This window comes from Zophobas morio, unplaced genomic scaffold (genome assembly GCF_036711695.1).
Source record: "Zophobas morio isolate AGI-343-1 ecotype UQ-CSIRO unplaced genomic scaffold, CSIRO_AGI_Zmor_V1 ptg000005l, whole genome shotgun sequence".
NCBI lineage: Eukaryota > Metazoa > Arthropoda > Insecta > Coleoptera > Tenebrionidae > Zophobas > Zophobas morio.
The window spans coordinates 11,683,654-11,706,184 of NW_026972110.1; the positions used below are offsets into that span (position 1 = coordinate 11,683,654).

Below are 22,531 nucleotides of genomic sequence, written 5' to 3' on the forward strand. Positions count from 1 at the left end.
CACGTTTTATAAAAATTTATTTTATTTAAAACATTAAAATATCACAAAAAATAAAACATACATTATGTGTCTTGTTTCCAATAATAATATCTATCCTTTAAATTGACTAGATACTCTATATGAATAAAACAAGGGAGGGAATGCTACAAATCGTATGGGTGTAAAGGCAGTTTAAAAATTGAGACAAATGTTTAGATGGGCAACAAATACAATTTTAAATTATTTTTCGTAATGGGTGCTATAAAATTGCTTTATTTGTTTTGATGTATTTGTACCGACCTTTAAACCTACCTACCCTAGATTAAGAGGGCCAGATTTAGGCTTCACTATTCAAGGGCACTATTCTTTTTTTGTTTTTACAATAATCGTATCTCTACACATCAATGGTCCTCTTTTTTAAACATCTACTCATACTGAAATACTTAAGCCCATTAAGTTAAAACGATTCATATTTAACCATACATTAGTCACTTAATACTGGCTATAATAATACATAAGAGATCATTTCTTTATAAATGTAACAGATCATTAAGCTTTCAAATGATTTCTAAAGCTAAATATCTTTGCAACCAAACAGGTAACGGAAGTTTGCCAATTTTACCCATAATGTGTTTATTCAAACATTTCCTTATTTTAATTCTACAAATTTCTTTTAATTGTAAAGGCGTGCTTTTAACATAAACTAAGAAATCGTGTACGTGATCGTCTGGTTGATTTTTAAGAGAATTTAAGTCAAAAGCTAAGTTAGATAAGTGAAACCCCGCGTAAACTATCAACTTAACTAAATCAAGATTTCCGTGTCGTTTTGCCAAGCTCAAATTGTCAAAATAAGCTCTTTCGTCTCGCATGTTTACATCCACACCATGACGCACCAACGCATTCGCTCCATGAAGATTTTCTAAAATAATTGAATAAAACAGAACACTTCCTTGGTAGCTTGTTGCATTCATATCAGCATCATAAGACACTAGTAAGTCGATTAATTGCTCCAAGCTTCGTTTTTCCCTGATATCTTGAACGCAAATGTGTAAGGCAGTCATGCCGTTTATGTTGTTCACTGCGTTGACGTTAGCACCTACAAACCAAACAAAAAAAAAAAGATTATTTGTTTGTTGTCTATGCAGGTAGTAGTTTTGAAGTAGCAGAATAACATTTTTTTAACTTACCATGTTTTAGTAAATACTTTACTACTGTTAGGTTTTTTCTTGAACATGCCACCATTAAAGGCGTATTTCCCTGATCATCCCTGATATTTAAAAGGGCTCCAGATTCATGTAGAGCTCTGACCATTTCAGCATTATTACTCCTGGCAGCAGCATGTAGCAAATAATGGGACTGGACAACTCTAGCCCCAGCATTTAACAGCATCATAGCAATAGAAGTGCAGTCATTCCAAACTGCTCTCCGTAAAGGAGTAAATCCTGCAGCGTCCTCTTGATTCAATCTCGCTCCATTTTTAATCAACAACTGTACTGCCGTCTCCCTTGATCCTAAAACTGCCAATGATAAAGGCGACCGTTCTTTCATATCAAAAACATTGATGTCTGCTTCATTCTCGATCAACACTTGCATAATCTCGACATATCCATGTTGGGCTGCTACATGTAGAGGAGTCCTACGTTCACGACAAGTACAATTGACATTAGCACCTTTATCAACGAGGTAACGTACTAGAGGAAGGTGACATTTGGACGCTGCTATGTGTAGGGGGCTTACTGACGCTGCATCACTTTGATTGACACTGATTTCGTTGAAGGTTTCAACCAAATAGCGAACTAATTCCATATTGCCTGACCTCACAGCATAGTGAAGAACGTTCTTACCGTGACTGTCAAGTCTAGCAATATCATTATCTGGAGACTTCAAAACTAAAGAACTTCGATTCAATATGCTGGCATACCACTGGTAGATGTTCATTTCTGATGGTTCTTTCTCTGGTTCAGGTGGTGGTTCATTATTTACCTCCATGTCCCACTCAAGACCTTCCATTCCTTCAGGAGTAGGACCTTCCCCAAAATCAGGTTCATCAATGTCCTTTCTAACAACAAAATAACCAATATTTTTGTATTTTCTCTCCGTGCTATGTAGATCTAAATGCAATAAATTTGGCTTCGTGCTCGCGTCACTCTTTATCGTGAAATCAATACTAGAACAGTTAGAATAGTCGATCAACATTTTTACTATCGAGAGATTCCCAGTCTGAGCTGCTACCCCTAAAAGGGTCATGCCTGTTGAACATATTTTATTGATGTTGACACCTGTGACGGGAAATTAAGTAACATTTTGAGTAAATTTAATAGTTTACCTCTTTTTAAATAGCATTTGAGACACTTCGTATCATTTTGAAGGATGGCATGCATTAACAATTCATTTAGACATTCCATGACCTATTTCTTTATCATCTAACTGAGAACATGATGTGATTCTTGAAACTGTGTTCCTAGGTGCACTACGTTATTAATTTAATGCGCATTACAATCATTTGCTATATTTTTTTCTGAAGTAAAGTCCGAAAATTGTTTACTTTTTTGACATTTTGTTGACATTTACTTATAATTAATCAAGATTGGTGCTTTTGTCTAGATATGTTGGTACACTTAAAAATTTTAGTGTCATTTCTGTCACTTTAAAATACGTTATTAATTATGCATCATTTTAATAATTATTAACACTAATAATAAATAAGAATATTTTCGTGATTACGGATCGATGTCGTTATTTTTCGATCCAAATTAATAATTAAAACAGCTGAAAGATCTCTAGTGTATACAACCAGTAATGCAACGTCTTTCGGTTTCGGTGTGATTAATTTTTTGTTGGCGGTAGGTGAGTGTATTGTTTTATTAACGTGTTTATTGTTAATTTAGTGGTACACACACATTATTTAAAACCAGCAAACATTGTGAGATTAACATTTAAATAATGTTTTATATTATGCAGATGAGGAGAATCACGAACTCTGCTACATGACGTAACCGGTTGACCTTTTGAACTCAGTTGACTTGACCTCTCTGCCAGGAACCTGTTCAGTTAGTAACCGATTGTTTACGAAGCAGTTATTCGTTGAATTTATTGAAAAAAAGCCATTCCAGTCGACTCACTGACGAACGTCGCCTCGAAAATGAATACTGACGGTAATAAAGAATATTCCGTAAATTGGAAAAACCACATGAGCCACGTCCGCAAGGCTTTTGACCATTTACTCAATTCGAATGAATTGACTGATGTGACGTTGTGTTGTGAAGGTAAAAAAATCGGGGCGCATAAAATGTTGCTCTCGGCTTGTAGTGGTTACTTTCGGGACACTTTCAAAGAAGTGCCTTGTCAACATCCAGTTATTATTTTATATGGAGTTGAGTACAGTATACTGTCAGATATTCTGCGTTTTATTTACAATGGGGAAGTCAGTGTGGACACAGCAAAGTTGGATTCGTTTTTAAAAATAGCACAATTGTTGCAAATAAGTGGTCTTACTGATGATCCAAGTGATTCAAAAGTTGAACCCAGTGGTGTAGAACATTCAGATAGTACAGTTTCAAATTTGGGAATAGAAGAGACGTTTGTCGAACCTACTACTTGTGAGTATATTGCGCACGTTTCATTTTCAGTGAGTGATTTATTTTTGGTTAGCCACATCTAAAGCTGTAAAAAGAGTGAGAACGAAAGAAGTGGAGGGACCACAGTATAAAATCCTGAAGCAAGATGAAGATCCTGTTAGACAAAATGATACTGTACTAATATCAGATGTTAAATGTGAGCCGAGTGAATTAGTTACTTTTGAAGATCCTCTGGAGGATCCTTTACAATCTGATCACTCATATGATGGAAGACAGTTATATGGATTTGGTAAGTTAAATTATATAAACCCTGATTGTGTTATTTACTTGATTGATTTATTACAGCCACAGATCAGAATGCAGCTGAAGAAGACATGAAAAGTAAGTTTTGTTTACATATTTACATTTTTCATAGTTTGTACTTTTCATATAAGCTACATTCTTGATACCTAACAGCATTTTTAATTTTCAACATGAATGTAGCTTGCTTTAACCATTTAGATTTTACAATGATGATGTATAAAATTGAATATACATGTTAAAACCTATTGTCTTCCATTGGTGGACTTTTAGCGGCTCAAATTGTAACCAGTTTTATGACAGTCCACATCAGTTAAACAAAAAAATGCTGGTGTGTGAAGACTAAATAAAAAAATTATAATTTCGAGATTTATGACAATGACATTTTTGGTTACTATTTTTGGACCATTTTTGATAGTATCAGACTTGTGAAAAATCTATCTACAGTTTTCTAAGTTGTATGATTATGGTTACAAATAGTATGAATCAACAAAAATTAACTGAGTGGAATTCAGTTAAAAAATATATAACTAACACTGGCCAGATTTTCCATTACTATATTCTTTTCAACTAAATCGTTTACGACTACATAACAAATTATTTTTTGTTATTTGGTCCGCTTTGTTAAATATGCGCTGGACCGCGAACCATGTTTTTGAATATATTCTGCTATATATTTTATTAAAACACGTTACAAGCCTGCGGCGATATGTAGTGTATGGTACGCATTGCGCCACTGTAATTTTGGAAAACTCGCGATACTTTGTTATTTTCCGTAATATTTTTACAGTCCATTCAAAAATAAACATTTCAATGTACGAACGTGTTGAAACGAGAAATGATTATGCGTTATATTACAAGTTTCTATAATGATTGACCTAGAAAGCCCGGTTTTTGTTTATCTTATTTCAATAAATGTCATAAGTAACGTTACTTAAAAATAAGAGATGTTTTCGCTACGAAGGTGCAGATGTCGCACACGATGATTGGTAATAACGTGCACTTTCTGGACTCCAGCGATATGTACGGTAGCGAACAACTGTACAGATTTTGAATCCGGAGTCAACGTGTATAATCTTTTTGTTTGTAGTAAGATTCTGGTTGTTTTCTTTAGTTTTGTGGTTAGCAATCTACTACATAATTTTTACATGTATTTTTATTTGAAACTATGTATTTTTAAAAGGAAAGAATTTTGTGTTGGTTCATAAAAGCATTAATATTATGCCTTTATGACGCAATAACTTTTGTATATGTATGTTAATTTGATTATAATGCTCATTCATCGAAAATTAATTTGATTATAATGCGATGAATGAAGTTAATAACGAAAATGTAAGTTACTTGTATGAAATTACGCTATTGGCCGATTTAAATTACTGTTTACTAGTTTCATAACAGCGGAATTCAGTATAATACGAATTAACTAACTGCTAACATGTGTGCCATTCTGATTGTCTTGTTATATTTTAAAGCAGAACATACCATTGGATCTAAATACTAAAATATTTGTTTGCTTACAAATTTGTAGTATACTAACAAAAGATATTTGTTGAGATTATTTTCTCTATACACTTACCACGTAGAAAAGCATGTTTAGTTTCTGTGTAGGTGTATATACCTATCTGTCTTATGCTCCCTACGGAGATTTAAAAGTAATTATTACATTTTCCGCAATATTTTGTAAAAATTTTACGTACACTATCTGTGTGTCCATCAAGAAATGGGAACAGATATATGTATAATATTATGAACCAAACAGCCTTGATCCAGACTGGCCATGAAACCATACGAAACTCCATTGAAACGATTTGGTCCAATTAATAAAGGCTTGGTTAACTTGGTTAATAGATCGTGTGATCAAATCCAAGAATCAAACCCAAATGAGATTTGAAATATTTATTCAAGAACTCATTTTTAATTTGCTTCATATAAACTGTTTTATTGCCCGAGCAACACGTTGACTGCCACCTTATGTAAAATTAAATCAGGTCCCACACGCCACCTCAATTTTTTTTACGTCAAATATAAAAAATCAATGAACAAACGTATTTGCACTATTTTGCGAAATTTACCTTTGCTTGTTTTTAGTAAAATATAATTTTTTTGTTGTATTTTCCCGTCCCAACTTTCACAGATGCGCTGTTTTCTATGTCCACTTGCATTTGCACGGATGTAGGCAGATTTTCTGTTTCAAGTTGTAAAATTTACGTCAAAATAATCAAAATATTGATATGTCGGACCAGGCAAAAAGTTACAATTCTTCATTGCGAATAAGTTTAAAATGGTACAGAAAATTAGCTCTTGAATTATTGGCAGGAACGGCACTGGTAAATCCATATGTCCGTTTCAAATCAATAGCGAATGAAACTATGTCAGGAACAAAATTCAGGGAAAAAGTAGTAACTGAACTTATAAACATGGACGAAGCGCCTCCACCAACAATTCGAGCTACCCATAAATTAGAAGATATGGGGCGAAAAGGTAGAAGACGTTGCAGTGTGTGTTACGAAAAATTGAAGGCAGACATAGGCAGAATACAAGCGACAAGAAAGTGCCCTCAAACCGTTTTAAAATGTTCATTATGCGCTCAACACTTTTGCCTTGATTGCTTTTTTGAAAAACATAATGCTGTTACAATTTAATTTTGTATATGCACTAGTCAACTAAGAATTTTTATGTGTTAAATTTTGCTTGTTTTATATGTATTATTAATAAATTTCTATCAAACATTACATTATGCATATTTTTTTGACACACATGTTGCGAAGCCGTATGAATCCACCTTGGTCTCACGTACACACAAGCCAAATAATGCATCTGGTTCACTGTGTCGAGCACTTTTCAGTGCCATATAATTTAATGCAGTTGCGGAGTCCAGTGCTGTTTCACACGGCAAAATATGTCGTTCAGCGATGCGAGTCCACATAGGTCTCACACGGCAGTCAACGTGTTAAGCTAAGTCAATATTATCTCGTGCGACTGGCTACCTTAATGTTTTTTCGACTTTCTATAACCCCTAGAGTACGAGAAAAGATGGTTTTCATCTGTCTGTCGCCCGGGTCGATTTTTATTAAATACATAATCTCCGAAACTACCGGACCGATTGTCGTCAAATTTTGTATGTATTGTAGGAGTATCGTGTAGATGACACAACGCTAACCAAAATTTGTCAAATTGTCCCTACTAATAAGTTTACGACGTCCACTCATTATATTGCATCCTTAAGGTTATCTAAATTTTAAGAAATAAAATACTCCTGTACTCGTGGTTCATGAATTCCCTACGATTTTAATCACAATTACTTACAAAAATATGTGTGCAATATTTTCTCTGGTTTATATAGCCGATATCTCTTTTTACTGTCAAGTGCTTGATGGGGAAAGTGCTGATTTCGGACATGTGCGCTACCATATCCCAACCTTATGAAGTGTTTTTTTGCATTATTTATGTATATTTTTACTTCCCGAGCGTAAGCAAAGGAAGCATTGTAATCGAGTCCATCGGACGAATGGCCACTTTCTCGACGTTTCATGACCCCTACACTACGAAAAAAGTAGTCTCCTGTTTCAGGCTGTCTGTTTGTATCCATTTTTATTAGACACGCAATTTCCGAAACTGCTAGATCGATTGTTGTCAAATTTTGTATGTATATTAGAAATATCATGTAGATGGTAAATGTTAACCAAAATTTGGCTAATCATCCCCACCAACAATTTGATGACGTTATTTCTGTGAATGGTATTCTAAAATGATTTGAATGTTACACAAAAAATATACTCATGTACGTGTAGTGTACGAATCCCCTTTCAGTTTTTTCGCTAAACGTTCAAATTTTCGCAAAAACCTATTACCTAATACTCAAGGACAAGGGGTGTTATTTATGCCTTTGGTTTTTACTTTACAGCGGTTGTCACAAAACGAAAATCGTAAAATCAAATTTTGTCATTTTTTTAAGAGCTGGATTTGTCGAATTGTACTTATAGCTTTCGACCAGTTAAGAACCTCATTTTTCAGATTTGCTTTTACAGGGTCACTAAAAAAATTAATGAATCAGTCAATTTATTTGATTGAATAAGCCAAGAATTGCAAAACTGAATACTTTGAAATCTTGCACACGTTTTAAAGTTATTGGAAGCACGGTAAATTGTTAATCAAAATCTGTTTATTCCCCCCAAAAAATTGACGACGTCAACTCAACATTTTGCCGAATAAATTCTACCCAAAATGTGCAAAATATGATGAGTTTTTACTTGTGATTTATCATTGTATCCATATTTTTTAAATTTGCTTGTACAGGATGTTTTAAAAAAATTGTACTAATCCAAGTTCATATACGTGTCTTTGCAAAAATGTTGATGACGTCTTTACAAAATTGCGTAAAGAAAAAACTCAACTCGAAAATGCTGGATATGTTTCATTGTACTTCAGGGGCGAGGGAAGTTCTGTCGAAACAACTTTCGACCAATTTTTTTTGCTTATAGGGGTCTCAAAATAAATAAAATTTGGCGAAATGAAAATTTTATCGTTTTTCGAATAAACTGGATTTCTTCGATTGTACAGGGCCATCAAAATTGATTGAGAGAGTTGGTAAACCTGAACTAGAATAGTTTGGTTTATTTAGTCGTCGAAAAATATTATCTGTTGGACTTGAAATTTCAGATTTCAAACTGCAAAACGCAGTGGCGTCTTTTTTAGATCTTTTGTTTTGCAAAAAATATTTGTTGACAAGATTTGCAGTTTCGAATTTTCGATTTGTCATTTCTCTAACGTAACTTTTTTTATTGGACAGATGGTAACTGTCAAACTAAACAAGGAACGCGTTGGTGTTGCCAACATCATTGTTTTAAAAATAAATTGCACGGCCTACTAGAGGAGTTTTTTTTTCGATCATATTATAATGCATAAAAGTTCGCAACTTTAAGTCTGTCAGTTACGATTTAGTGGTTGTGGTATATTATTTATATTCTGGAAATGTTTAACACTTCGTTGTCATCTAACATTAAGGATTTTTTTTACATCCTTGTTGTGGGGATAAACGTTATGTTATTATAATGACAATAACGCACCGAGTGATTCCTACATTTGTAGATAATATACTTGAAAAATGACAGCTAATAATAAAAAAACAATTTAAGCAAGAAGGTTAATTCAGTGTCACTGTTTCACACGCGTGCGCATAGTGAACACTTACTTAATGCTCCTATTATGAGCATTGGGTTTATTGGGAAAATATTGAACTACCAGTGTAATGCTTGTGAGTTCGTGTTACCTCCTGCAACTTTTTAGTTACAATGTTTAATTTCTAGTTTCCGCAACTATCTATATTGTCTTCAGTTTTATGTACTCGCACAGCGTAGCTGCGGCAGGATGACCTCATAGGCGCGTTTGCCTCCTGCTAATTTAAATTAGCGCATGCGTAGAGGTTTCATGTTTGTGTGTCTCTCAGTTAGATTCTATGCTATAAGTGGACCTAAAACCACCGTCAACCATAAGCTTCTTATTACATATGCAACATACATTGCTTCAAAATAATAATTTTATTTAAAAGGCTGCATAATTTCTAACATAAAACAGGGTGACTTACGGACTAAATTAAGCAGAAAATTAAGAAAATTAAATTTACGTTTGTGCTAACATCGGACGGTGATATGGTGTTTTCTGACTTTAAAAATAGTTTCCATATTTTCTTTTAAATTTTTCAGTGAAAGTAATTTGTTGCAAATTTTTATTTAGTATAACTTTTTTACATATTGTCGATTTTATCGATCGGGGTTATTGAATGCAATATCTGCCTGTTGTCCTCCTTTAAAATATCAATTAAAGGGAGAGAAAATTAACGTTTAAAAAATACTGGTGAGATCCGAATTTTGATTTGAGAACATCAAATGGAAATTTCACGATTGTTTCCAATATGCAACCCAAGGGAAAATAATGTTTTTATCAACTTTTATTGCAGAATTTTTGTAGTAAACTTGTATGATGAACATTGTAAGTAGTCTCGTCATACTACTTCCATTATTATACCATTCAATTCTTGCTTCCCCGACTGATTACAGTCCGTTTGCCGAACAGATGGAGTGATGACGTGCGCTTCATGTGCCTACAAAGTGAGCGTTCAAGCTTTCTCGATTAAATCAAAATCGAACATATAAAATACTTCTGTGAGATGTCTGAAATATATTCGTTGTTTTTGGAATAACATACAGTATAGTCCAAAATGTTTTTCATAAGAACCGAGCATGGAAAAGAAATTTTCGGATTTCGAGATAACATAAAAATCTAAATAATGTGAAACAACCATTAGTTTAATGTAAAATTATTTCAAGGTATTTCAGTCGAAACATTATTATATCGTAGATTTCTATCTATCTATTTATCTACCTATCTATGGTAAGCAGTGGCACGGTTTTCAAACCGAATTATATTGCGATTGCGATATTTTAATCCCTTAATAACAGTTTTTAAAATTTTAAATTAGAAAAGAGCACGTTAAACTGACACTAAAAATGTTTTATGGAAAAAAACACACTAAAAACTGGAAAGAGGCACGACGATGAAAGGGCAGGTGTTATTTGTTGAGTTGTGTGCAAGGTGGTACCCCAAAATCTCTCAACAGTATTACGATTTTAAAAAATTACGTGAAAATCGCACACTTTTACAACTCCATCTGTTTGGTGAACAGAATATAACTGTATTAAAGAGTGTGCTATCTCATTATTTTACACATAAGGCTGTGTGTTGACAATAACTACCTCTGTTGTGCATACATATTCCTCATACACTATAAACCACAAGAGGAGCAAGTATTTATTAATTCAACAGATCATGTACAACATTATTGCGTGCGTCAAACGCGGTAGTGTTCGGGAAATAGTCAGATAGTGTGTGCATTATTGACTAATAGATTTGTTTGTGTTGTTTAAGTTGACGTGGAAGAAAGCCAGATATTCGAACGATTCGGAAATCAGACTCAGCCCGTGCAAAAGTTAATCCCTAAAAATACAAGCAAAACCAAAAATTACATTTGGTCGTCTTTCAAAACATTTTGTCAGCACCGAAATTATACGTTGGATGAATCAACGTCAACAGAAAAAATAAGCGAAATACTAGCTGATTGGGGTCTGAATATGAGAAAGGCCGACGGCTCTGATTATAAGGAAGGTGTAGTTAAAACAATCTGGAACATTACAGCGAAGATGATTCAAGAAATGTTTTACGATAAATACAAGATAAAATTTGATCCGTTTCGGGATATCGATTTTAAGAAGGCAAGAGATTCACGCGATATTAAAAGGCTCCAGCTGCGATGTTGCCCAGAAAAGAGAAAAGTCAGTTCGATAATTTTTACTGAAACGGAACGTTATAAAATATATACGCTCTGGGACGAAAATACGCCTATTGGTTTGCAGCGAAAATTCTTCCACATTGTAGGATTTGAATTAGCTTGGAAAGGTCGAGAAGCTACAGATTGTCTGACCTATTATTTTCGACAAGAATTTGATCAAACAGGAGTGTTTACTGGACGAATTGAATACAATCCCAGTTTTGGTAGAACGTCTAACGAAAGCGGTTATAATGAAAGTCGATGGTTAGTTGCTAATAATGCCGATCCTAACATATGCCCTGTAAGGTTAGTGTTAGTTTTACTTTTCTAGAATAAATTTGTAAAAAAGAGGAAATGTTACAGGTTATTACTAAAATTGCTAGACAAAAGGACTGCATATAGCAACATAAATACTGATAGGTTGTTTTTGACACCAAATCCTTATTGGAATAAATCTGAAACGAGTGCTTGGTATAAAGATAGCCCAGTAGGTAAAAATCAGATTGCCTCGTGGACTAAAGAAGCTGCTGAAAGAATCGGAATCAACACAAAACTAACTAAAATCACCAATCGTTCCAACTGCCCCACAGCTAGCAAGTTAATTTAGGAAAATCATTGAAATATTTTGTCTATTTTGTACACAATGAAAACCATTGTTCGGTAAATTCGGTGTTTAGAGTTAGCTGTGCATCGCTAAACCGTCAGTTTAAATATCAAATCAATGACGGCGACCGGGAAATTTGAAACCGTTCAGCAATGCACAACCAACTTGGAATGTGAAATTAAACAACCATTAATAAGCACAATATATTTGTACAAACCTTGCTCCAATTACAATAAAAGCAAGAAAAAACTGATCTGTGGTTGTGATTTCGTTTAATAAATGTCGCTGTGTTGACGCCAAGCGTGCTTAACATTTAAACAAACAAAATTTGGAACATATATGTGTACCTACTCTTTTATATCCAACGTTTTTAGCAACATTTGCAATAAAGGAAGAGGAAGAGGAAGGTAGTCAAAGGGAACCAGAACAAGAAGAAACACCTGTAATATTGATGAAATATCACTCATTTGCGAAGAAGGATGGCCTGACAAGGAGGTATTGTAAAGGCTGCTACGCTAAAAAAGCAAGAGGTGAAATATCGAAGAATCGTGTGAGAAAGGTGTCCACTTATTGCAGTGATTGCGAAAATCAACCTCACTACTGCCGGGACTGTTTCAATTCAACGCACGAGCTTGATTTTTTTTGCATAAGGTGATGTTTCTTTAATTCAAGATACGTGTCATAATTCTTATCTCACGTGGTAATTCAAGTCTTTAGTAATAGAGGTGGTTCTTACGGAAGGGGAGCCATACTTAATGTACTATGAATATAAAAATTACAAAACCACCATATGAAAATAAACTATATCTACGTATATAATCGTTTCACGTATTATTTTTCAATTTATGCTTTACCGTTGTTAAATTTTAATAAATAAAAATATTTACACAAAGGACTATTGTTTTTTAAACAACAAAAAAATAATTTGAAATATTGCATTTAAATGGACACGTAGTTCTATAGTTCATTTTATTTTTTATGCAAGTATATTTTATATGAGCGAATTTGTGGTGGTTTTGTCAGTTGTTAAAAAAACATATAGGATTTTTTTAAAGTAATTTTAAAAAACACGTTGACTATGTTACAAGCCTCCGGCGATATGTATTGTCTCAACTTGCAATAGCTATAAATTTGTTATTTTCCCTAATAAATCAATTAAAAAAGTAGTCAACCAGTTTCACTCTGTTTTTCATTATCACTTCAAAAATTGGCACATATCACCAGAGATATGTACGAACGTGTTGAAACAAGAAATATTTTGTCTTGTACATGTACAAATTACACGTTCATTCGTCAGGTCACGCAGATTCACGGATAGAAAACTCAACTGATATACCAAGAAAAAGAGCTAATACATTTATGAAACCTGAGGGATCAGGACGTAAAAAGCGAAAGGTTTGTAAGGGATGTTATAATGAACGCCGACAAACTACCAAGCAAAAAAGCAGGGAAAAAAGTGCGTTGTGTTACAAGTTTCTGCCTTAGAAAATCCGGTTTTTGTTTACCTGGTTTTAATAAATGTCATAAGTAACAAATTTTTTAACTGAAGTGTATTGATAATTTTTTATTCATTTACAACGTGTTCATATGTTTTAGTTAATTTTCTAGGCTCCCTGTTTTGTAATTTATACTTTTTGTATAATTATAAATACACAAATAAACGTTTCTGTATCCTATATACAAATTTTACTTTACCGTTTCTTCCATGTGGTTCTTGTCCTCTGGGGTCGGTATGGTCAATATGTTTTTCATTGTCTTCTGTCAAAAAAACAAAACCAACTTGACGATTTTTTCAAATGAACAGCGAACGACAAAGTGCTAATTTTGAGATCAGCGGTCAACGTGTTTAATACATTTTTATTTTTACTTCCCGAGTGTAGCAAGCGAAGGACGTATTGTAATCAAGTTCATTGGGCGACTTGCTACTTTCATGTTTTCTCCACATTTAATGACTCCTAGAGTACGAAAGAAGTGGTCGCCCGTTTCCGTCTGTCTGTCGTCTGTGTTGCCAGAAACAGAAACTTCTAGACCGATTGTTGGCAAATTTTGTATGCGTATTATGAATATGTAGATGGTCAAACGTCATCTCAAAAGATTCCAGATTAAAATGATTTAAATGTTATACAGTGATATACTCCTACACTTGTGGTAAACTCTTATGGTTTATTTTTTTTTATTATATATCAATTGGTTATCGTATTTTTCTATTGATTAGATCTCAAGAACGGTACAGGCCAGTGTTTTATTATTAGTATTACTCTGCACATGTCGGAATTGTCTTTGGGACAGCTCACTAGAAATATAGGCATAACTTGCCTTTTGTCAATGCATTCATATTTTTGAAGCAATTATTAATCTGCTTCCAGGGGTACCTTGTCCTATGAGGGAGGTGAGGCAATGCCTCAGCAATGAATTTGTGTTGTATTATTGTTATTTTTTTGACCGATACATTTCTGGCCTGTAACTTTTTTCTAATATTTTATAACCAAATGTGAAACATTGTTATTTTTATTTTACAGTCTGCAAACGGTTGACAGGTAATGATATTTCAGCGCGCAGCACGTGCGACTGCGGTGTGCTTTCCATTATTGCATTAGTATTAAAAAGCAGAATATTCAAAATTACGTTACTAAAAAAAATTCACTAAAAAAACGAATTTACTTAATCTTAATCTTAAGTGAGTATAATGACAAAGTGTATTTTTACTTCCTAAAAAGGTACTGTAATCGAGTCCATCGGGCAACTCGTTACTTTTTGTTTTCTCGACGTTTCATGGCCCCTAGAATAAGAAAACATAAGTTTCTCGTTTGCGTCTGTCGATTTTTATTAGACTTCTAAACTACCGGAGCGATTGTTGTCAAATTTTTTATGTATATTAGGAATATCGTGTACAGGGTCGGATTGTGTCCGGTGGAGACCGAAACAGTCTACTTTTTTTATACAATTATTTACATTTACATATGCAGGAAGTTACAATTACAAATGCAATAAATATTCCTAAAAATATAACAGACACAAAAAACGATATATGTAAATATTAAATAAGAGCATCTTTTTACTTTCAGAGCGTAAATTCAGTACGAAACAATAGGTCGCCCGTTTCCGTCTCTCCTGTCTGTCCGGATTTTTATTAGACAGATAATCTCCGCAACTACTGAATCAGTTGTTAAATTTTATATGTGTATTACGAATATCGTGTAGACGATCAAAATTTGGCTAATCATTCCTACCAACATTTGTAAACGTTATCTCCAAAATTTACAGTAGTAAATATTATTTAAGTTTTATAAAATACGATACTCCTGCACCTGTGGTTCATGAACTCCTGTTGAATTTTTATTCTAGACATCCAGATTTTTGCAGAAATAAACCAAAATTTAAAACAATAATCACACGATTTTACAATTTTACCGATTTAATTCATATTTACCAAATCTAATTTTTGGTGATTTCAAAAGCATTGTTTATTATTTCAAATCCAATTCGATGTGAATGACTCGGGTTTAGGATTGGATTATCGGACATTTTAGATGACATTTCTAAACTGAAATCAGTAGAAAGTAAAATGGTACGTTTCACCTTTTTTTTTTTTTTCAATCTATTTATGCTTTTTTTACCTGTTTTTTCATCTATTTTAAGCAGGGGCGGCTTGTCCTATGAGGCAGGTGAGGCAGTGCCTCACCAATGAATTTTACGCCTTATTAGGATTTTTATTATTTTATACGGACACATTTCGGCCAATAATTAGTGTCTTTTTTCTAAAATTTTAAAAATAAATATAGAAAATTATATTCTTATTTTTATTTCGGTAGGTACTCGTTGCTCCCTTAATTAAACAGCGCGCTTAAACACTCGGCACAACATGTATTTTGTGACGCGAATGAGGCCGACTCGAAGCTTGCCTCTACAGCATATATAGAAATCATGTCGTTAATAGGCAAGCAACCTGCTATACACTCATAAGCGGTATGAGTTGAAAAAAGACAAAATTGAGGCTAGCCTCATTTCCGTGCTTGCAAAAGAGATGGAAAACTATAATATTTGCGCGCGGGGAACGTGCGATTACAATGCAGTCTGCATTCGCAGGAGTGTTCAAAATTAGGCCGTTGATTGTTTTGCCACAAATCTGTGTGTATATAAATTGATTCAAAATTTCGATAACAGAATTTTGTCTTAAAAGTGCCTACGTTTGCGTGGCGTTAGTGCTTTGTGCTTGTCATAATTTGATTTGGGTAATCGTTATTTAAGATTACGAGTAAATCGGAATTTTTCTCTACTAACGTTAAATGACAATGGCAGTTCTGTTTTTTCTACTTTCACGTATGATGATAAATTGTATGTAGTTAAGGAATTAAAACCGCCGGTTCCTGATTTGAGTAAATCGTTAATTGATCCATAAAAAAAATTTAAAATAAATCCGTATTTATATTTTATATTTTTTTCATTTTGTTTTTTGTTATAAATCAAATTAGCTTTATTTTATGTTGTATTTGATCTTTTTCGATATGTTTTCTTTAAAGTTTATTTTAATTTTGTTTTTTGTTAGAAGTTATATTAGTTTTTTCTGACCACGCTTCCCTTTCCTTTTGTCCTCTCATTCTCATCCTTTCCTTGCAAGACCTCCTTACACCTTCACGTTGGTTCTTTGTGGACAGTTAAATGAGTATTACAAATTTGTTTATTTGACTAAATAGAAAATATTTAAATAATCTTGATTTATTTATATTTTAGAGCGTTTTGTACTTTGCCTCATCAATTTTTCAAGTCATGAGCCGCCTCTGATTTTAAGGTACTTTATCATGTTTTAAACAAACTAGCCAATTTTGACTTTGAAGTTTTTTATTGCTTTTTTATAAAATAAAAAAAGTCAAGTTTTTTTTAATGCATTTTTTTAACATTTCACCCCATTTTTAAGGTATTTTTTTAAAAAGTTGTGGATTTCTAAAAATTTTGACCATGATTCCAGCGGATCCATATAGAAGCCGCTGACTTTTTTATATATATTTATAAAAAAATTAAAAAAACACTTCAAAGTCAAAATTGCCCTGTTAAAAATGAGAAAGCACCTTATAATAAATTAAAAAACAAAATGTGGGGTGAACGGTACCATTTTACTTGGTACTAATTTCTCCCTTTTTTTTTGGTGTCATACAGGGTATTATTTTACTTTTAGCACCCATACCAATTACCGATTTTATTTTGTACATACCTTTCAATAACACGCTGTACATTTAATTTTATAGGATTGTATACTCCTGCTTGTATGATTCATGAATCCGTGTCGAGTTCAGGCGCGGATACAGGATTTCGTTCAGGGGGGGGGCAATTTTTGTGTGACTATACCTATCCACCAGAAATTCGTTCTAAACAAAAAAATTTATAAAATTTTAGCTAGTATATTCTTTTTTACATAACATGGGTGACATTTGGTTCTTTTCATTACACGTATAGTGTACAGTAGAACCTCGATAATCCTAATTCCTAATTGGGAAAAAGGTGTGTTCGGATTAACGATTTGTTCGGATCAGCAATTTTCCCAAAAATCTGAAAGGAAATTGAATAACAACTTCATACACAACTGAAAACAAACTTCAAGAAATAAACCTAAGTTTTATTAAACAAAAATTAAAGAATTCTTAAGCAACAATGGGTAATAGATACATTCTAAAAAAATATTACTCCGTGACCATAAACACGCTATCTTTTTGGAATAAACACCCCGGGATCTATACCCTGAAATTTTTCAGAATTTTTAGATGAATTTTTCAAAAATGAAATTTTCCACTATGTATTCGTATTACCTCCATTATGCAAATTTCGACCCATTCTCGACGATTTTCGAAATTTAACTAAATATATTTTCTTGTAGATTTTGGACCTCAGAAGTCACTTCTGGCTTCATTTCTTCAATAACTTAAACCATTTTTCCAGTATCGTCCAGTTGAAATATCGCAATTTTTAAAATTGTCGAAAAATTCGAATTTCACAGCGAATTTTCCGAAAATATTGCTCCGTTACCATAAACATGGTATATTTTTGGAATCAGGGTTATATATCCCTGAATTTTTTTAGAATTTTTTGGAAAATTTTTCAAAAATAAAATTTTTCTCATGCAAATTTCGACCCATTTTCGACGATTTTCGAAATTTAACCAAATACTTTCCCTTGTAGATTTCGGGTGTCCGATAACTTCATCCGTTTCTCCAGAATTAGTTAATTAATTCAGTGCTTTGAAATATCGCAATTTTTAAAAATTTCAAAATATTCCATACAACATATGCAGAAAGATCTTGCGTCATTTTTGGAAGTAGCTGCATGTTTTCAAGTTCAGTTCGGGTTGCAGAGTTTTTGTTCGGATTAAAGCGGCATCGACTTCAAATAGCCTCTGTTCGGATTACTGGATGTTCAGATAATCGTGGGTTCGGATTATAGAGGTTGTACTGTATTTACAAAATGAAATATGATTTCAAAATTTTGAAATTGGTCAAAATAAAGTACCTCGGTCGTGTGTCAGGGGGGGGGGCAATTGCACCCATTGCCCCCCCCCCCCCTGGATCCGCGCCTGGTCGAGTTTTCACCCTAGGCATCCAGATTTTTGTGGAAAAAATCAAAATTGTGGAACATTTTACAACTTAACCTTGAAATTGGAATACTTTAAAAACTTACTAAATCCTTAATTAAAATTTGTTCGTTTAAAGCCTTCCCAAAAAAATAATGACGTCATCTTAGAATTCTCCCGACAAGTGTTCCTTAAATTTTAGAAAATAACATGTGTAATTTATGAATCCGTGTTGAGTTCTTACCCTTAGCATCCAGATTTTTGGAAAAAAAATCAACATTGTATAACCATATTACTTTGAAATTGCAAAAACGGAATGCGAAATAACCACTCGCTTTGGAAGCCGGCCCTGTAAAATGTAAGCAAGAAATGTTTAGAAGGCGATTTATTGCCAACCGGTAAGCTTAGTGCGAACCACACAAAGGAGGTATTTATTTGCTGTCAACTACTTTTATGATGGGTAAATAACCTTATAGTTTTTGGACTAGTATAATTTTTTCGATGTTTAGATCTTGGAGGGTCTTGTGCCTTACCTCATAAACTTCTCAACTCATGAGCCCCTCCTGTCCGTTTCCTAAAGACAAGTCACTCCACACCAAATATAAACAAGTGTGTTTTCGCAATATAATGCGTTCGAATCATAGAAAGTGGCAGAATATGTGTAATTAAAGTATGATGGGTTAATGAATTTAGAAAAACAAACTCTGCAAGAATTCTAAAAAATAATGTAGTGTCGTTAAAAACAGTTGCATGTTAGACAAACATTAAAAAATGTATGGGTTGTCAAAACACATTTATAGGATATCATTTAGCTTCTTACATTGCTACTTATTACTTTATTATATTACTCACCCAGATTTGTTTTAATGTATCATAAACAAATAGTTTTTTTTTCTTTAATAAAACAGGTTATTAGCTTTCGATACCGTCTTAAGTTAGTTCTATTAAGTGACATATTGTATCATGTTCGCTAAAAATTTGCTAATGCTATATAATTACTAATTCTTTTAAAATATGCTATGAAGCTTTCCAAAATATTACTGCTTCAATTAACTTCTGTTATTTGATTTTTAATACGAAAATTGAATTTCAACAAAAAAATGTTCGGGTCCGTTATTAGTAAAACTGAATTTGAAAAACCATTTTTTTTTCGAACTAGAGTTGGTGCAGTCTGTCAAACGTTGAGTGGTGTTATTGCCGTCAGTTTGACGTAAATTAATGTCAATATAACCTTTAACTAACTAACTACTTGTTATTTGGGGATGTTGACATTTGACCCTGTTTTTATTTTATTAAAGTACAAGACATTTCTCTGGCGAAAAGATGAGCGAGAAAACGTCGTCTTAACTCAGTTTTGCTGTACATGTTTAATTTTTGACATTGATCGGTGTCAAATTTCAATTGACAAAATGTGTCAGTTGTGCAGTAGTACCACCTGTAGAGTTGATCTCGCAGTCAACTTTAGTTCATTTTAATTTCGAGTACGTGGTATTTTATATGAGAAACTTTGCAGCTGTTGTTAAAAACGCATGGATTTACTTGAAAGTTTTTTTTTTTTTTTTTGAAAAATAAACAATATTTTAACACGTTAGGTACCGCCGTCCAGTCAGTTGGACACGATCTCAGAATACTGGACGTTAATTTATATTTAGTTCCAAAGTAACGGTTATTTGTGGGATTGTTCCAATATTTTCTACCGGTTCAAAAGCAGATTCGAATTTTTGCAGATTTCTGTAAAAAAATATATATGTATTTTGCGTATTTTAGAGTTCCGTGAACACGTTAAAAGAGGATCGTTACACGTACCCAATATTCAAGCACAACAAAATCAAGTAAGAGAAACTATCCATTTTCTGCAACCTTGTCCCGCTACCGAAAAAGACAAGTCTCCAATGAGAAGATGCCGTCAGTGCAGTAAACAGAAAAAAGGATCAAAAACGCGGTACATATGCCCCATTTGCCCGAACCAACCTGGGTTATGTGTATTCCCGTGTTTCAAAGAATGGCACTGCAATAAAGCACCGGCAGACTAAAGTTTACACATTATTGTACTGTCATAAAAAAAATGTGAGTTTTTATAATAAATTGCACTTTATTTGATATGATGTGTGTTTACTTTCGGATATACTACTAGTAAATAATCACATAATAACCACGTCTACTTAACTAGACGTCGGTTCGAAAATATAAATTTTATTACCACAGACCGACGTCCACTAAAGCGCATAGTGCCCGACACTCAAATTTGAATTTTTTTTATCAAAAAATCATTGGGTCCAAGTGTTTTTATTTTTTTATCCAATCAAAAAAGCCGTGGTCCAGAATGAAAGACTACCAAACATGATGCGGTCCTTAACGTGTTTTAAATTAATGTTGGGAGCTTTTTACAAAGTGTGTTAAACACTTGTTAAACTATCTTTAAATAAATGTACTAATATATAAAATAAATACTTGGGGTTGTTTGTTGAAAATGATTATCGACTATTTCCCCTTTAATTAAAGCAATCATGCAGTGCTTCTCATATAAACCAAACTTAACTGTGAGAAGCAGTGTATATATTTTTTAGCTATACAGATTTTATATTCGTGTTAGTTCGCGTTTCTTTTTTTCAAAAACCGCCAGTGTATGTGTCAAACGTGATGGTGTTCGGGAAATAGTCAAATAAGTGTGCACAGTCAAGCTAATTATTTTATTTGTATCGTTTAAGTTGACGTGGACGAGAACTGGAGATTCGAACGATTCGGAGAAGAAGCTCATCCCGCGCAAAAGTTAATCCCTAAAAGCACAGTCAGAACTAAATCGTGCATTTGGTCAGCTTTCAAAGCATTTTGCGAGCATCGAAAATACACGCTCGATCAATCATCGTCGACGGAGCAAATAAGCGAGATTCTGGCCGACTGGGGTTTGAATATGAGAAAGGCTAACGGCTCGGATTACAAAGAGGGCGTAGTTAAAACGATTTGGAACACTACAGCGAAGATGATTCAGGAAATGTTTTATGACAAATATAAAATAAAATTTGATCCGTTTAGAGATATCGAATTTAAGAAGGCAAGGGATTCGCGGGATATTAAAAGGCGCCAGTTGCGATGTTGCCCGGAAAAGAGAAAAGCCAGTTCGATTATCTTCACTGAAGACGAACGATATAAAATATATACCCTTTGGGACGAAAATACGCCTTCGGGGTTACAACGGAAATTCTTCCATATTGCGGGGTTCGAACTGGCATGGAAAGGTCGAGAAGCAGCGGATTGTCTAACGTACTATTTTAAACAAGAATTTGATCAGTCGGGAGTGTTTACTGGAAGAATTGAATACAACCCCACTTTTAGTAGAACGTCTAACGAAAGCGGCTCTAATGAAAGTCGATGGCTAGTTGCTAATAGGACCGATCCTAACATATGCCCTATAAGGTTGGTGCTTGTTTTATTTATCTAAAATCGATATTTAAAGGTGAGGAAATGTTACAGGTTGTTATTAACACTGTTAGACAAACGGACATCCTATAGTAGCATAAACACTGACAGATTGTTCTTAACACCAAATCCTAATTGGAACAAGTCTGAAACGAGTGCTTGGTATAAAGATTGCCCAGTAGGTAAAAACCAGATTTCTACGTGGACTAAGGAAGCAGCCGAAAAAATAGGAATTGATACGAAAATAGCCAGAATAAGTAATAGATCCAACTACCCTACAACTAGCAAGTTCATTTAAAACAATAATTGAAACATCGTCTGGTTGAACATCGTTGACTTGATTTGGTGTTACCACAATCTTCAATTTAGTTCGTACATTATTTGTCAAATCAACTTGACAGGGACCAGAAACGCTAAAGTACATATAGTTCCAAGTAGATATAAAACTTAACAATATCCGTAAGTAGACGCTAATGTAATAATAAATTTGTAATACCTTTACTCGAACAAAATAAAAGCAAATTTAGACTAATATGTCGTTATAATTTCTTAAATTTCACTGTGAACCGTAAAAATGCCATTTCTGATTAACGGGAAAACACCAGAGATAACAAGAAAAAACCCAGAGTTACGGATACAATACAGTCCAGAGTAGTTTAACGCAGCGTAGCTGCTGAAACATCCAATACATTTTTTTCATTGTTGTTTACTAAACCTAAAATAAATTTTCATCATTGTCAGATGAGAGCTGTAATATTGTTTGAGTAACG

The 22,531-nt window shown here is 33.6% G+C and overlaps 2 protein-coding genes across 5 annotated transcripts; one reads left to right on the top strand and one right to left on the bottom strand.

Annotated features, from left to right (window-relative positions):
- Positions 1–292: 292 nt before the first annotated feature.
- LOC135122730 (ankyrin-3) lies at positions 293–2,545 on the bottom strand. 2 transcript variants are annotated; one of them, XM_064047120.1, is made up of 3 exons: positions 2,306–2,545; positions 1,167–2,228; positions 293–1,075 (listed from the first exon to the last, which is right to left on the bottom strand). In XM_064047120.1, the coding sequence occupies exons 1-3, from the start codon at positions 2,382–2,384 to the stop codon at positions 537–539; spliced, it is 1,680 nt and encodes a 559-aa protein (XP_063903190.1). In that variant the 5' UTR covers positions 2,385–2,545; the 3' UTR covers positions 293–536. The 2 variants fall into 2 exon arrangements, with proteins under 2 accessions (XP_063903190.1, XP_063903189.1); XM_064047119.1 differs by having other exon boundaries at positions 1,167–2,258; positions 2,306–2,544.
- Positions 2,546–2,647: 102 nt separating this feature from the next.
- Positions 2,648–22,293, top strand: LOC135122731 (uncharacterized). Of its 3 annotated transcripts, none has more exons than XM_064047123.1 (6): positions 2,648–2,826; positions 2,941–3,578; positions 3,631–3,846; positions 3,903–3,938; positions 10,782–11,487; positions 11,545–12,142. In XM_064047123.1, the coding sequence occupies exons 2-6, from the start codon at positions 3,122–3,124 to the stop codon at positions 11,786–11,788; spliced, it is 1,659 nt and encodes a 552-aa protein (XP_063903193.1). In that variant the 5' UTR covers positions 2,648–2,826; positions 2,941–3,121; the 3' UTR covers positions 11,789–12,142. The 3 variants fall into 3 exon arrangements, with proteins under 3 accessions (XP_063903193.1, XP_063903192.1, XP_063903194.1); XM_064047122.1 differs by lacking the exons at positions 10,782–11,487; positions 11,545–12,142 and adding exons at positions 21,053–21,758; positions 21,816–22,293 and having other exon boundaries at positions 2,653–2,826; XM_064047124.1 differs by lacking the exons at positions 10,782–11,487; positions 11,545–12,142 and adding exons at positions 21,053–21,758; positions 21,816–22,293 and having other exon boundaries at positions 2,653–2,822.
- Positions 22,294–22,531: the final 238 nt, after the last annotated feature.

Bases quoted from the DNA above. Each gene is read 5' to 3' on its own strand.
- LOC135122730 (XM_064047119.1), bottom strand. From the start codon at position 2,384: ATGGAATGTCTAAATGAATTGTTAATGCATGCCATCCTTCAAAATGAT. The intron at 2,259-2,305 runs GTAAACTATTAA...TTCCCGTCACAG, and splicing joins CAAATGCTATTTAAAAAGAG to GTGTCAACATCAATAAAATA. The intron at 1,076-1,166 runs GTAAGTTAAAAA...TTTGGTTTGTAG, and splicing joins AAAGTATTTACTAAAACATG to GTGCTAACGTCAACGCAGTG.
- LOC135122731 (XM_064047123.1), top strand. From the start codon at position 3,122: ATGAATACTGACGGTAATAAAGAATATTCCGTAAATTGGAAAAACCAC. The intron at 3,847-3,902 runs GTAAGTTAAATT...GATTTATTACAG, and splicing joins AAGACAGTTATATGGATTTG to CCACAGATCAGAATGCAGCT. The intron at 11,488-11,544 runs GTTAGTGTTAGT...GAAATGTTACAG, and splicing joins CCTAACATATGCCCTGTAAG to GTTATTACTAAAATTGCTAG.